The sequence below is a fragment of the Podarcis liolepis genome, assembly GCF_965112155.1.
Source record: "Podarcis liolepis genome assembly, chromosome: 13".
Taxonomy (NCBI): domain Eukaryota; kingdom Metazoa; phylum Chordata; class Lepidosauria; order Squamata; family Lacertidae; genus Podarcis; species Podarcis liolepis.
In genome coordinates this window covers 36,603,808-36,618,676 of record NC_139573.1, presented here as the reverse complement: position 1 = coordinate 36,618,676, position 14,869 = coordinate 36,603,808, and the positions used below count along the sequence as shown (strand labels likewise).

The following is a 14,869-nucleotide window of genomic DNA, read 5'->3' as shown; positions in this document are numbered from 1 at the left end:
TGCCCCATCAGAGTTCAGTCCAAATTTGCTGGCAGTACAAGAGAGAACACAATTCACAAAGCCAACCTCCTTGACAAGTGTTACTTGCTCTCGTAAGCAGGCACAAATGCATGCGCGCGCACACACACAGTGTTTATATATTTTGCATCTCATTGTCTGGCAATTCTTTTTTGCCTCATTTGAGACTGTTAGAAAAGAGGTGGGGAAGAACTGCCTCCCCTTGCCTTTGGTTCCGCTGCAAAACTGAGCTGAGAGCAATCTTAGCAGGGCTGTGGTACCCTGAGACGGTTGCCACGGCAGCAGGAAGAAGTGCCCTCAGCATCTTTCCAGAAGACAGCTGTGAATGGCAGCCCAGTGAGTGACCTCTTTTCGGAAGAGAGGTTCTTCGTTTCCTCTCTGAAATCGGAGCTTCATAGAGGAGGTAGGAGATAGCTGTCCCCGAGGCAAGGGACTGTGGGGATGATAATGTTGCCCACTTCCCTGGTGTTCCAGATTAAGGCTCCGTCCTAGATATGTGTGAAATATTTAGTAGGGTTAATTCTGTGGAAGCTGCTTTCTGTCTACCCAGGGGTGGAAGCAACAGCAGCCAGTTGAGAGACAGAAAGAGAGAGAGAGAAGAAGAAGAAGAGTTTGGATTTGATATCCCACTTTATCACCACCCTAAGGAGTCTCAAAGCGGCTAACAATCTCCTTTCCCTTCCTCCCCCACAACAAACACTCTGTGAGGTGAGTGGGGCTGAGAGACTTCACAGAAGTGTGACTGGCCCAAGGTCACCCAGCAGCTGCAGGTGGAGGAGCGGAGACGCGAACCCGGTTACCCAGATTACGAGACTACCGCTCTTAACCACTACACCACACTGGCTGTGTAAAGCCAAGCCACACATTCTGCTGTAGCAAAGATGACCTGGATAGCTCAGTTGGTTAGAGTGTGGTGCTGATAGTGCCAAGGTTGCAGGTTCGATCCTTGCATGGGACAAAATGCATATTTCTGTCAGTTTGCGTTTCTTAGTACAGAAAGTGTTGATCTGATGTGTAGAGATCTTTCCTATTCTACTTAATTCAGGAAGGTTCTGGGAGCTTCTCTGTGTGAAAGAAGCAAGCAGAAGGTTCGTGAAGTTTGGGTTATTCCTTCAGAGAAGCTGAGTACAGTGGTTCCTCAGGTTAAGTACCTAATTCATTCCGGAGGTCCGTTCTTAACCTGAAACTGTTCTTAACCTGAAGCACCACTTTAGCTAATGGGGCCTCCTGCTGCCGCCGCATCTGGAACCCGATTTCTGTTCTTATCCTGAAGCAAAGTTCTTAACCTGAAGCACTATTTCTGGGTTAGAGGAGTGTGTAACCTGAAGCGTATGTAACCTGAAGCGTATGTAACCTGAAGCGTATGTAACCTGAGGTGCCACTGTACAGCAGGCTTAAACTGGCTCTCTTATCCAGGGGTCAGCAAACATTTTCAGCAGGGGGCTGGTCCACTGTCCCTCAGATTTTTGGGGGGCCAGACTATATTTTGAAGGGGAAAAAAGGAACGAATGCCTATGCCCCACAAATAACCCAGAGATGCATTTTAAATATAAACACACATTCTACTCATGTAAATACACCAGACAGGCCCCACAAATAACCCAGAGATGCATTTTAAATAAAAGGACACATTCTACTCATGTAAAAACATGCTGATTCCCGGATTGTCCATGGGCCGGACTTAGACGGCAATTGGGCCAGATCCGGCCCCCAGGCCTTAGTTTGCCTACCCATGTTCTTATCTATATCTCTCAAGGTCATGCTGACTATAATAGTAAGGCCAGAAGGAGCCTGGGTTTCACTTTCTCTTTCTGTCCCTCTTCCTTCTGGTGTGGTGGTCTGTATCCTTAGTGTTAAGGTTTACACTTCTTATAAGTTATTGGAAGTTTAAGATGAGCCTGCTACAACTGGATTTCTTATAGACTGTGCCAATCCTGAATGTATTGGATTTGTGACCATGATGCTCATATGCTTTCAGTAGCGGTAAAGCTCTTCTGGAGGAAATACAATTGCCTCTGCTCTATTTTGGGGGGGAATCCTGCAATGTGTTTGAGTTGTTACTCTGCTAACTATACACTGGAATCTACTCTGGATCAATATTGAGTAGAATTCCATGACAATTCCTGCAATGGCAAAGGGTTGGACCGGTGGTGGGCTTGCATCTGGAGGGAGGGGCTAGTGTCCCAGGGGCAGTGGTGATGTCAACCCCCCCCCCCCCCGGGGATGACACCCAGGGCGGACCACACCCACCTTGCTCTGCCTCTCGGTTGGACTCGATGATCCTCAGGGTTCCTTCCAACTCTACAATTCTGTGATTCTATGTCAGCTTTCAGATGGGCAGCCATAAATGCTGGGGCTTGAACCTAGGAGCTTCTGCATGCAAAACAGATGCAAAACCGCTGAGCTTTGCTTCTTCATCTAGGCTTTGTGCAAGGAAAGAGTTCTGCATAACCTGGAAGCTTTGTGAATGTTCTGAGTGGCATTCGTGTAGGGAAAGATGCCATCATGCCTGTTTTGGTTAAACTGAAATAAAAGTCCGCTTTCCCCTCCTTTCTTTGCATTCACAGAGCTGGAAGGGATCCTGAGGAATAATTATTGTTATTTACGGAAGTTTTTTAATGACTGATGTTTTAATGTATTTTTAATCTTTTGTTGGCAGCCGCCCAGTGTGGCTGGGGAAACCCAGCTAGATGGGTGGGGCAGAAATAGCAAATTATTATTATAGAAATTATAAATTATTATTAAAATATTATTATTATTAAGTAGTCCCATGGTTCCCAACATGGGGCACATGCCCCACTGGGGAGCAATTTGATTTTTAAGGGGGGCAATTTGGAAGCTTGCTTAGACCAAGCCAATGGCCTTTTAGGCTTCCTCCATGTGAATAGGAGTTCCCTTTTTGACTAATAAGAATTATATGCCACCGGTGGGGGGCGGGCAGTGCATCTGGAATTTAGAGATGCTTAGGTGGGGCATGGCCAAAAGAAGGTTGGGAACCACTGATCTCGTCCAACCCCCTGCAATGGAGGAATATGCAGCTGTTCTTTACGGGGATCGAACCTGCGACCTTGGCGTCATCAGCACCACGCTCTAAGCAACTGAGCTTTCCAAATACCTTTTCTGACTCTGGCTGAACAAACAGTTCAGCCAACTGGACAATAGGGGCCCAGCCCCCTGGTTAGGATGTGCTAATGCATGGATGTCAGGGGTTCAGGAGCAGAGGCGAGGGCTAGGGAGGAAACAGAGAGCGAGGGGGAGGAGGCAGAAGAAAAGATGAGTGATGACGACGACCCGAGATCTCCGAGTCTTTCCAGTGAATCAGAAGATTCACAGAAAGGAGCACCAGTGGCCAGGGCAAGGGGGGAGCCTAGGGGGACACCCCAGGAAGAAAGGGCCAGAGGGGGCTCAGAGGGGAGCAGTTGGAAATCGGGACCAGCGTCACCAACAGAGAGCAGGGGAGAGGAAGGGCGCCAGGTATCAAGCGCTGGCAGCTCACAACAGGAGGGAGGGCTCGAGTCAGGAGTGGCCACACCTCCATCGGGGAGCGAAGAAACGGTCAGACGGAAAGTGGAAGGTTGGGCGCGCGCGCCAAGTTCAAATGCACAGGAAGGTGGCGCAGTAAGCAGCCCAGAAAGGGAGCCAGGTCCTAAAGCCCGGCGCAAGGAGACAGGAGGGTCTGGGGGGTCAGCGTCAGAAGAATCCCGGAAGGAAGAGACCCCGGGGGGCAGAGGGACCCAGAGAAGAACGGTCAGGCGGAAAAGGTGGAGTAAGGCTAGGGTATTAAGCTGGTGTACAGGGGGCGGAGACTCAGACGGAGCTTCGCCAGTCTAACCCTTAAGACGTAGAGCTGCACGCAGCAGCTTGAGAATGGAAACTGTAACTCAATAAAAGACTTTTACAAGTGACCGCTGGCTAGCGTGATCCTCTGTGAGCTAGGATCTGGAAGCAGCTCTGACAATACCTATCTACACTTCCCATTTGAAACTGGGTTGACCCCCAACCCCTCATCCCCAGCATCTCCCCACACATCCATGATTGAACATGGTTAATATGTACCTTCTTTTGTCACTAAGTGCTGCTTACTGGTGGCAGCTAAATTCCTTCACAAATGCTGCTACCCACCAGCTGCCTGTTGAGCTATTGCAGGTGGCACGTTCCTATCTTGGTAACAGACTGACAGCTCAGCCTTCTTTAAGTTATCAGGAGTGTGTGTTGACAACGACAAAGAAGTGGTAATTCATAGCTTCTGGTTGTGGCAAAAGGGGGGGGGGGTTCTGCGTTTTAGGGAAAAGTACAATTTCGGGTTGATCCTTCCAAATGTGCCCCTGGACATTTCGGAAATGCATTTGGCTTCTTTGGAACCACACTTTGAATCCTCTTGTTCACTTAACGCACAATGAAGAATGCCCATTCCCCTCCATCGGATGGGGAAAGGAGTAGATTCAAAAGCATTGGTGGCGGGTGGCGCTGTGGTCTAAACCACTGAACCTCTTGGGCTTGCCCATTAGAAGATCGGTGGTTCGAATCCCTGCAGTGAAGTGAACTCCCATTGCTCTCTCTCAGCTCCTGCCAGCCTAGCAGTTTGAAAGTAGGCCAGTGCAAGCTGATAAATAGGTACCTCTGCGGCGGGAAGATAAACGGCGTTTCCGTGCACTCTGGTTTCTGACACAGTGCCCCACCGCGCCAGTAGTGGTTTAGTAGCAGTTTAGTCATGCTGGCCACATGACCTGGAAAGCTGCCTGTGGACAAACGCCAGCTTCCTCAGCCTGCAAGCGAGATGAGTGCCACAACCCCAGAGTTGGCCACGACTGGACCTAATGGTCAGGGGTCCCTTTACCTTTACCTTTGTTCCATATCTTCCAACATTTCTCTGATGGAAATAGGGACATCCTATTCCATACCCTCCATCATTTCTCCAATGAAAACAGAGACATCCTAAGGAAAAGTGGGACATTCCGGGATCAGATCAGAAACTTTGATGGCTTCTGTAAATCCGGGACTGTCCCTGGAAAATATGGATACTTTGGTGGCCTGCTGGATCCAGGCCTCCTGCCAACAAGGGGGAAGCGGTGGCAACCCAGCCCCAGCCCCCAAACCTGAGCATGCAAGGCAGCCTCAGAAGCCTGGTCTGCTACAGGTGCAGCAGAATATGGCAGCAATATCCCATTGCGGAAATAATAATAATAATAATAATAATAATAATAATAATAATAATAATAATAAATAAATAAATTATTATTTATACCCCGCCCATCTGGCTGAGTTTCCCCAGCCACTCTGGGCGGAAAGATTGTGCTGTTTCAGAACCTTTCTCCCTGGTGTGATAGTTTTTATTTTCAGGATTTTTTTGTTTTTAATCGAGGGACCAGTGTTTTAAAAGATGCCATGCGGAACCCTGCAGTCTGAAGTACAGTGGAACCTTGGTTCCCAAACATTTTGGCTCCCGAATGCTGAAAACCTGGAAGTAAATGCTTCTGTTTTCGAATGTTTTTTGGAACCCGAACGTGCGACGCGGCTTCCGCTGAGTGCAAGAAGCTCTTGCTACCAGTGGGAAGCCGCAGCTCAGTTTCCGAACGTTTCGGAAGCCGAACGGGCTTCCGGAACGGATTTCGTTCGAGAACCGAGGTTGCCACTGTCGTACGATCTAAGCTGCCCCCTCAGGGTTGAGAATCCCGAAAATCCCGTCGAGGGCTGGCAGAGACTCCAGCCGAGGCAAAACCCCCTCATGAGGAGAGGGAACTGCTGGCTCGCTTCTCCCTCTCCATCTGCTGTCTTTGCCCTGTCCCCTCATAACTCGCCAGGGACAATTAGCCACTATAGTGGGGGGTGCGATACACCAGAAGAACGGCCGTCCGTCTTTGGGGGAGCCTCACAATTCTCAGCAGTTAGTGCCTGGCATTTGCGTGTGGCTATTTCTGTCACAATGTTTTCAACAGCCTCTCAAACGTTTGCCCCACAGCGGTCAGTCATCTTCAGAGGCCTCTCTGCCTGCTCTGTGGACTGACAGGCAAGAGAGGAACCCCAGTTATATCCTGTGTTAATGAATTTATCATCTGGGGATGAAGCAGATGTTTGTGGCTGTCTGCCAAGACCCACAAATGCTGCTTGTTTGTTTGTTTGCGCTGTGTGCGCATGTGGACAAAGGCACAGAGGCTGCAATCTGGCTTTCCCTTCCCTCTCAGGGAATGCAAATATGAGGGGGAATTCCGCCTCCCCCCATCGAACACAGCAAATGAGGTAGGACTGGTGATCCAGTCAGTAAATTGATCAACAAAAGCGTCCGTCATTAATGAAACGTTCTCCTCAATTAGCTAGTGGGCCTGGAAATATAGGGCACACTACTGACTAGGCTGTGCCAAATACCTCCCCGTTTGGTTAAATTTTGTGAAGGGAAATGGCTTTCCCCCCTTCCTATTTGTATTCCGATGAAGCAAGATTCTTTATTTATTTAGGGCATTTGTCTAACATAAGAGGGCCCCCAGAGCAGACCCTCTTTTCCAGGGACAGTTTCAGATTTACAAAAGCTTCCCTGGGTTCTGATTTGATCCCGGAATGTCCCGCTTTTTCTTAGGACATCCCTATTTTCTTCAGAGAAATGTTGGAAGGTATGGAGTTATCCGACTGCGGAGCCAAGGAGATAAGTAACTATAAAACCATTGTCAAAATAAAAAAATTCCTTCCAGTAGCACCTTAAAGACCAACTAAGTTAGTTCTTGGTATGAGCTTTCGTGTGCATGCACACTTCTTCAGATGAATGCACACGAAAGCTCATACTAAGAACTAACTTAGTTGGTCTTTAAGGTGCTACTGGAAGGAATTTTTTTATTTTGACTATGGCAGACTAACACGCTACCTATCTGTATATAAAACCATTAGAAGACATCTGAAGGCAGCCGTGTATAGGGAAGGTATTTTTATGTTTTTTGTTTTTAAAAAAGTTTAATGTTTTATTATGTTTGTATATACAGTGGTACCTCTGGTTATGCACTTAATTTGTTCTGGAGGTCCATTCTTAACCTGAAACTGTTCTTAACCTGAAGCACCACTTTAGCTAGTGGGGCCTGCTGTTGCCGCCGTGCTGTCACAGCACGTTTTCTGTTCTCATCCTGAAGTAAAGTTCTTAACCTGAGGTACTACTGGATTAGCAGAGTCTGTAACCTGAAGCGTTTGTAACCTGAGGTACCACTGTATGCCAGAAGCGGCTGGGGCAACCAAGTGAGATGGGTGGGGCAGGAATAGTAAAATTATTATGGGATAGGACGTCTCTATTTCCATTGGAGAAATGTTGTAGGCTATGGTGGGGAGGTTGGTTACATTTTGTGGCTTGCCTCAGGTGCCGGAATGTCTTGGGCTTGCCCTGATTGCACCTGTTTTGTTATGATTTCTGTCCCCACCCCAATAAAAAATGAAATAACATCCCTGTTGTTTCTCTACACAGCAATGCAGCAGGTCTTAGACAACCTCAGTGACCTCCCCAACTCTATGGGAGCCGGAGACCTGGACCTCATCTTTCTCCGTGGCCTCATGGAGAGTCCAATAGTAAGATCATTGGCTAAGGTACAGTTACATGGGGTAGTTGGGAGAGGGGCAGTTTGCTGCAACAGATCCTGCTTCTCCAGTTCCACCCACTTCCGCTGCATCGCTTACTCCTTCTTAATCTTGCCCTTAACGCTTTTGCCGAATAGATTAGCTGACAACCTATTCTCTGCTCGCTTTATTTCCCCTTTACCTGGATACACAATCCGGCCTTCACACTGCACACACATAATACAAATGCACACACACACACACAAATGCACACACATATATGACTTCTTCCGTGTTTTTTAGCTGAATGGGTCCCATGTGGTGTGACAGAATGGATGACGGTGTCTTGCCAAGTGCAAGGTGGTTCTTTTAAAATGAGATTCGGGAGGAATACACAGCAGAAGTGGGTGAGAAGATTGAAGATTCCATTCTAAATTGGTTACGACACGTCCAGATAAATGAATGATTTAAAAATGAGAAGGGAAAAAGAGATTTGCTCATGAAATCTCAAAATTCCAAAGAGAAATAATAGAATGTGATATTAAAGTAAACGTCCTCGGTCCAGTATACCTGAAGGAGCGTCTCCACCCCCATCATTCAGCCCAGACACTGAGGTCCAGCGCCGAGGGCCTTCTGGCGGTTCCCTCACTGCAAGAAGCCAAGTTACAGGGAACCAGGCAGAGGGCCTTCTCGGTAGTGGCACCTGCCCTGTGGAACACCCTCGCACCAGATGTCAAGGAAATAAACAACTATCTGGTTTTTAGAAGACATCTGAAGGCAGCCCTGTTTAGGGAAGCTTTTAATGTTTAACAGACCACTGTATTTTAATGTTTTGTTGGGCTATAATGTAACTTAAACAGAAAACTATCTTTAGAAAGACTTTTCCTCCAAAAGCATTTTATTTAAAAATCCAATTAAAAAAAAATAATAATCTGATTTATTTATTTTTTTAAATCTTTTTTTTTTTTTTAAATCATTGATTTTTATCCACCCTGTTGGGGACCATCCCCTCTGCCCAGCCTATTTCTGCTATTACAGACAACTTCATTTTAGCCATAGTTCATCACAGCACAGCTCCATCTTTGGATTAACAGTATGGTAATACCAGCAGCTAAAACGGGAAGAGAAAGAAGGAGGAGCACTGCTGTAATACAGGACACAGGCCTGAGACACATGAACTGCCTGTATGCAGGCTCAAGATTTCTTTCTTTCTTTCTTTCTTTCTTTCTTTCTTTCTTTCTTTCTTTCATGTTCCAGGAGAGAGGTGGTGGTCAGAATCTGCAGAAATATAAAACTCTGGCAATTTTGGGACAAGACATTTTAAGTTTAAAAGTGCCATTTTAAGCAGGAAAAACTTCCTCCTCAAAATTCAACCGCTTTAAGCCGCGAGTGTCTCTCAGGGTAGTTTTTCAAAAAACAAATCTCTTAAGTTGTCCAGCTGTCTAACGCTGTCAAGTACTAACTACCATTGCATGCTGTTGATCATGTGGGCTGGCTGGTATTCTTGTTTGTTTTAAAAGCCATTGCATATCAGCTGGGGACCTTTGCCTGATTCCCCGCTGCTAAGTAGTTTTGTGTATTATTTACTCTCCTCTGCTTGTTCATATTCTTTGTTTTTGTTGATGTTTATTGATCAGACTTATTGATTTTGCTGCAAGCTGCCTCAAGCTGAGGCAGAAAGGCCCGGTTATAAATGAGTTTTTCATTTAGTGTTTTTATAAGAAAAAATGTTACAAACAAGGTGTAACACAGTTAGGATAAACTGCGGGGTGGGGGTGGGGGCAATGCTAGTCTTACTCAAGAGTAGACCCATTATAGCTAATGGACACGACTAACAAAATTCGTATTTTATTTTGTCTACTCTGTGTAGGACTTACCGTATTTTTCTGTGTATAAGATGCCCCCACATATAAGACGACCTCTATTTTTTGAACCCCAAATTAAGAAATAATGAATTGCAACATTCTGTGTATAAGACGACCCCCAATTTTAAACTTAAAAAAATTGGGGGGGGGGAATATAGTCTTATACACGGAAAAATACAGTAATTGAATAGAGCCCAAACATGTTTACCCCCAGTTTTAGAATGAGCTTTCAACTCTTGTTTAGCATAGGGTGGGATACTATCCCCCCATTCTATTATTCCAAAAATGTATAAATAAACCCCACATTTCAAGAAATTTGCTTTCTTGAACATTTATTCCAGCTGTTGCTTGGTGTGCCAGTTTAAATACCAATGCTGATTCCCACGTTTTTTTCTTAACTACTCTGGGATGGAAAGTGTTTTTTTATTTTTCTAGTATAAAATGTTTTCATTTACTTTTTCTTATTTAAAATATTTACGGATCACCCTTCAGTGGGGCTTTCCCAAAAGAAGATAATAACCATCTTATTAGTAGATATAATTAGCCGTAATCTGAGTGTGGTTTTTGGTTTGAAGCTCAATAATACAATTTGTGTACTTGCTATCTGTCCAGCCTGCACTATCAAACACAATTGCTAGCATCAACCAATAAATTATTGTCAAAACCTGTCAGGCATCAAACAACAAAATTCAGCGTAGCTGGATGTCAAAAGCAGCCATCAAATATTCAGCCACTTAGAGAATAGCGGGAGAGTATTTGAGAAAAGCATTCACTAGTTAGAATTTGGAGGGGATAATTTTGTCTCAGCACACATTGCTGTGCAGAGAACTCCTGTTCAGGCTTCTAGCCAGTGATGTGCTTTTCCAGAATAATTCATTCCATCCTCCCTGTCCATAGTTTTCCATTTTCTTCCCTGAACAGTCAGGCAGTATTCTGCACCTACCGTATTTTTCGCCCCATAGGACACACCGCCCTATAGGACGCACCTAGTTTTTTGGGGGGGAAATAAAGAAAAAAAAATATTCCCCCCCGGCACGGGGCTGGCACGGGGGAAGCCCGAGCTTCCCCCGACCCCAGCCCCCAGAACGGCCTGCTATCCGCAAGCCTAGGGAGCTGTACCGGTCTCCCCAGGCTTGCGGACAGCTGTGCGAAGACCGGGTGCGCTGAAGAGTGCGCAGCTCGGAATGCAGGCAGCTCTGCGCGACCCTCCGGAGCCCGGCGCAGCGCGCAGAGCTTCCTGAAGCCTGGAGAGCGAGAGCCTCTCGCTCTCCAGGCTTCAGCGAAAGCCTGTATTCGCCCCATAGGACGCACACACATTTCCCCTTCATTTTTAGAGGGGTAAAAGTGTGTCCTATAGGGCGAAAAATACGATACTTAGCATGCTTATTCCTCCTCATTGGGCTGTTTTGGGTACTTCTGCAAATCTTGAGTCCCCACACTCCATTGATCCATCCCTCTTCTGATTGGATGGCATTGTTTTGGCTGCACAAGAATGCAGTTCTTGAAGAATGAGTTCCCTGTTAGAATATGGGAGACCATGGAAATAGCCTGATGAACCTGCAAGGGCTTATATATCCATAATGGGAACGGGTGGCGCTGTGGTCTAAACCATTGAGCCTCTTGGGCTTGCCAGTCGGAAGGTCGGCGGTTCAAATCCCCGCGACGGAATGAGCTCCTGTTGCTCTGTCCCAGCTCCTGCCAACCTAGCAGTTCGAAAGCACAAAGTGCAAGTACAGTGGTAGCTCAGGTTACAGATGCTTCAGGTTACACACTTCAGGTTACAGAGGCAGTTCCCCTAGAGGCAGGCAGAGGAAGATGGGGTGTGTGAGAAATGCTCACAGTTGCGGGTGCACACACACTCTCAGAGACATTAATCCCTGGCCACCTTTCTGTTGTTTACCTCTGCTTATCTTTCTTCTGGCAGCTAATTGTCCCTCATTCTCTCCACTGCAGCCACTAGGGAAAATTAGCCATTAAAATGAAAGATAATATAAGCAAACAACCCAGGAAGAGTAGACAGCCAACAGCGCCTGCTCTCAAGTGTGTGCAGTCGTTATTGTCATGGAATTCTACTCAATATTGATCCAGAGCAGAACTCCAACGTATAGTTAGCAGAGTAAAAACTTAACAGACCAGAGGCAGAGCTTTACTGCTGCTGAAGGCAAATGAGAACAATGGTCACAAATCCAATACATTCAGGATTGGCACCGTCCGTAAGAAATCCAGTTCCGAGACAATACCTACAAAAGATGACTGGCTACACAAATTAAGTGAATTTCTAGAAATGGCAAGCTAACTGCAAATATAAAAATGCAGTCAAATCAAAAACTTAGACAAGAATGGCAATGTTTTGAAGAATATATGGATAAACACTGTTCAAAAAAGAATATGCTGATATGTTTAGATTAAAGGAGTAAAGTGGAACAGAAACCATTAATAAGTCATGTCATAACAAGATCAAAATATAAAACTTAAAATATTGCAAAGTTTTATACAAAATTCAAAATATATGGTAGTCGAGGTGTGGTGGAGGGAAGCGGTGGGGTGGGGTGATGGGTAGTCACGGGGTGGGAATGACTTTTGTTTGTGTAAATAGTAATTTATTTTTGTCTTATCTATGTATTTCCTTTTCTCTCTTTTTTGTTTTGTTTTATTATTTTCCCCCTGTACCATTAAAATTCAATAAAATTAAAAAAGAAATTAAAATAAAAAAGAAATCCAGTTGCAGTAGACTTAATTTAAACTTACAATAACTTATAAGAAGTCTAAACCTTAACACAGCATACTATGTACAGAACACCACAACAGAAGGAAGAGAGACAGAAAGAGAAAGTGAAACCGAGGCTCCTTCTGGCCTATTATTGTAGTCAGCATGACCTTGGCAGAAAGAGATAACAGAGCCAGTTTTAACCAGCTGTATTCAGCTTCTCTGAAGGAATAACCCAAACTTCAGACACTTTCTGCTTGCTTCTTTCACACAGAGAAGCTTACAGAACTCTCTTGAATGAATTAGAATAGGAAATATTTCTATACATCAGATCAGTGCTTTCTGCACTAAGAAATGCAAACTGATCTCTGTTATTGTTATTAGTGATGACCACTTTAGGTGCGTCCAAATGATCCAGAAGAGGGAAGAACGGAGGCAGAATTATACACGCTCTGCTGACAGGTGTGGGGACCCGGAAACAGACCCCCATGCGAAATGGTTGCTGCCTAGATCATTAATATACCACCCTCCATCCGAAGATGGCAGGGCAGTTCGCAGCAAACCTTTTTCTTTTTTTTCTTTTTTAATGATATTTATTAAAGGTTTTAAACAATACATCACCAAACACATAAAACACCATCACCAACATACAAAAATAAAAATAAACACAAAACAGATAATTAAATTTCAATAAAACCAAGTTTCCATAACTTTTCTTTTGGACTTCCTCACATCTCCCTTTCCTGCGTTCCCATTTATAGAGTTATCTTCAGCAATTCTTCACCTTCTTTCAAATCTTATTCTGTAATTTTCAAATATTATGTCTCCATTTAGACTTTATTATCAGATATTTAGATATTTAAATTTGGCATAATATTAGTCAAAGCTTCAATTTTGTTCTTATGGTTCGCTTGTTTTCATGCAACTTTCCACTAAGTTACTAATGCCAGATTATTTCCTACGCAGCAAACCTTTTTCTGGCTTTGGAATTTTTAGTCCTTTGGAGCCAGGTTGCTTTTGAAATGGGGAATGCATAAGCTGGATCTGAAAAATACATTTTGTTTCAACCAAGTTCAGATAATAACGAAATTTAATTTATTTATAATCAAGTAACAATAACTGAAATGGTAACTGAAAATGACATGGGCAGCATCTCTCAGTCTGAAATGCTGAATTCATTTCTAACCAAGCTAGCTGTAACCCATAGTCTTTCAATTTTCTTGATTTCTCGCTTTTCAAATCTTAATTTCAGTCCTTCGCATTTCCACTTCAGTTTGATTTTTAAAAATGTCCTCATTAAAATTCACCAGTGTTTAAGATGCACATTTTTTAAATGTCATATACCCATTTCTGTAAAACATATTTGTCTTCGTTTGTATGCTTTCACAGTTAATATGCATTTTCACGCACACTTTACCTCAGTTATATGCATTTTTGTACACATTACTCGGCTGGAGAATGGCAGAATTCAGAGAAGTGCAAATCTCGAAGGATTGTTGCTTTTCCGTTTACATACAGTTTCAGGAAACTGCATATTAGGTAGATCTGCCTTTTGATGTGAATCGAATCAAATTTCTCTCTCTCCTCTCCTGCCACATCCTTACCCCAAGCCGCTTTTCTCCTTGAGGGAGAAGATACAGGGACCACATATCTTCCAGCCACAGGCTGAAAAAAGAGCTTGGGGAGTGATTTTGAGCAGGGAAATGGCCGGAAGGGTAAGGGTTAAGCAGACCCTCCCTCATGCTGTCCCTCTGATCCCAATCACTGCATCCGGCAGCTTCTCTGCCTTCCACACCCATTTCCTCCTTTTAATAATAGTAGAAATAATAATAATAATAATAATAATAATAATAATAATAATAATAATTTATACCCTGCCCATCTGGCTGGGTTTCCCCAGCCACTCTGGGCAACTCCCAACAGAATATTAAAAACCCAATAAAACATCAAACATTATAAACTTCCCTAAACAGGGCTGCCTTCAGATACTGTAAGAAAACTGGACATCTCCTGTTTCTCCTTTAGTTTGGCCCTGAGCTGGCCGCAGAAACCTAGCGAAACTTGTATGTTAATGTTTCCTGGATTGAGGGCCCCAAATGCCTTCTCCCTTCTCACCCAGCCCCTGTCAAATAGTGGAGTCTGGGAAAGTTGCTCTCGAGAGGGCTAGAGTCAGGATTTTTTGTCCTATTTTTCAGCTAAAGCTATCCAGAAACATCCCACCTCGCTATTTCCCAGTGCTAGCCCTGGATTCCAGAACTGGCTCATATTTAGCTCTCCGTCCCACCGCCCTCCTGCTGGCTTCAGGCAGGCAACGCTAAGCTTCTCCTTGAGAGCCTTCTTATTTTTAGTTCCTTCTCTTTTGTGTCTGCCTCGAGGCTCCTCCAGAGCCAGCGATTCATCCCTTTTGCAGCAAAGACCTGCTTGATTTTTTACTGCGCTCCCTGTCAAAGGCTGGGAGAGGCTCTGATCTTTCTGGGGATGCTGCTCTGAGCAAGTGGGCTGTGTGTTTGTGTGAGAGCGGCATGTGTGAGTAATTCTTCCAATCCCCTTTCCTTTACACAGTTCACAACACACCCTCTCTTTTCCCCCCCCCAACCTTACCCTTTTGGCTCTGGAAAGTGCTGATGAGTTTTCCCAAGCTCTGCAGGAACCCATATTTAAAATTTGGAGAGCTCTATCAACCACACACACATGCTTTTGGTTTAACTTGGGGGAACAGGGCCGTGGGCATCCACATAAACATAACCCCGTA

The 14,869-nt window shown here is 44.8% G+C and overlaps 1 protein-coding gene across 5 annotated transcripts in view; it reads left to right on the top strand.

Moving 5' to 3' along the window:
- Window positions 1-14,869, top strand: part of MPP2 (MAGUK p55 scaffold protein 2) — a 131,840-nt gene that overhangs the window by 25,316 nt on the left and 91,655 nt on the right. For 4 of the 5 annotated variants that reach the window (XR_014518121.1, XR_014518122.1, XM_083469894.1 and 1 more), the window contains exon 3: window positions 7,457-7,575. Coding sequence is in view for 3 of the 5 variants with exons in the window: in XM_083469894.1 (XP_083326020.1) it covers window positions 7,457-7,575 (119 nt within the window). In the remaining 2 variants the exon portion in view is untranslated. The remainder of the gene's footprint in view (window positions 1-7,456; window positions 7,576-14,869) is intronic. The other variant, XM_083469896.1, reaches the window with a different exon arrangement.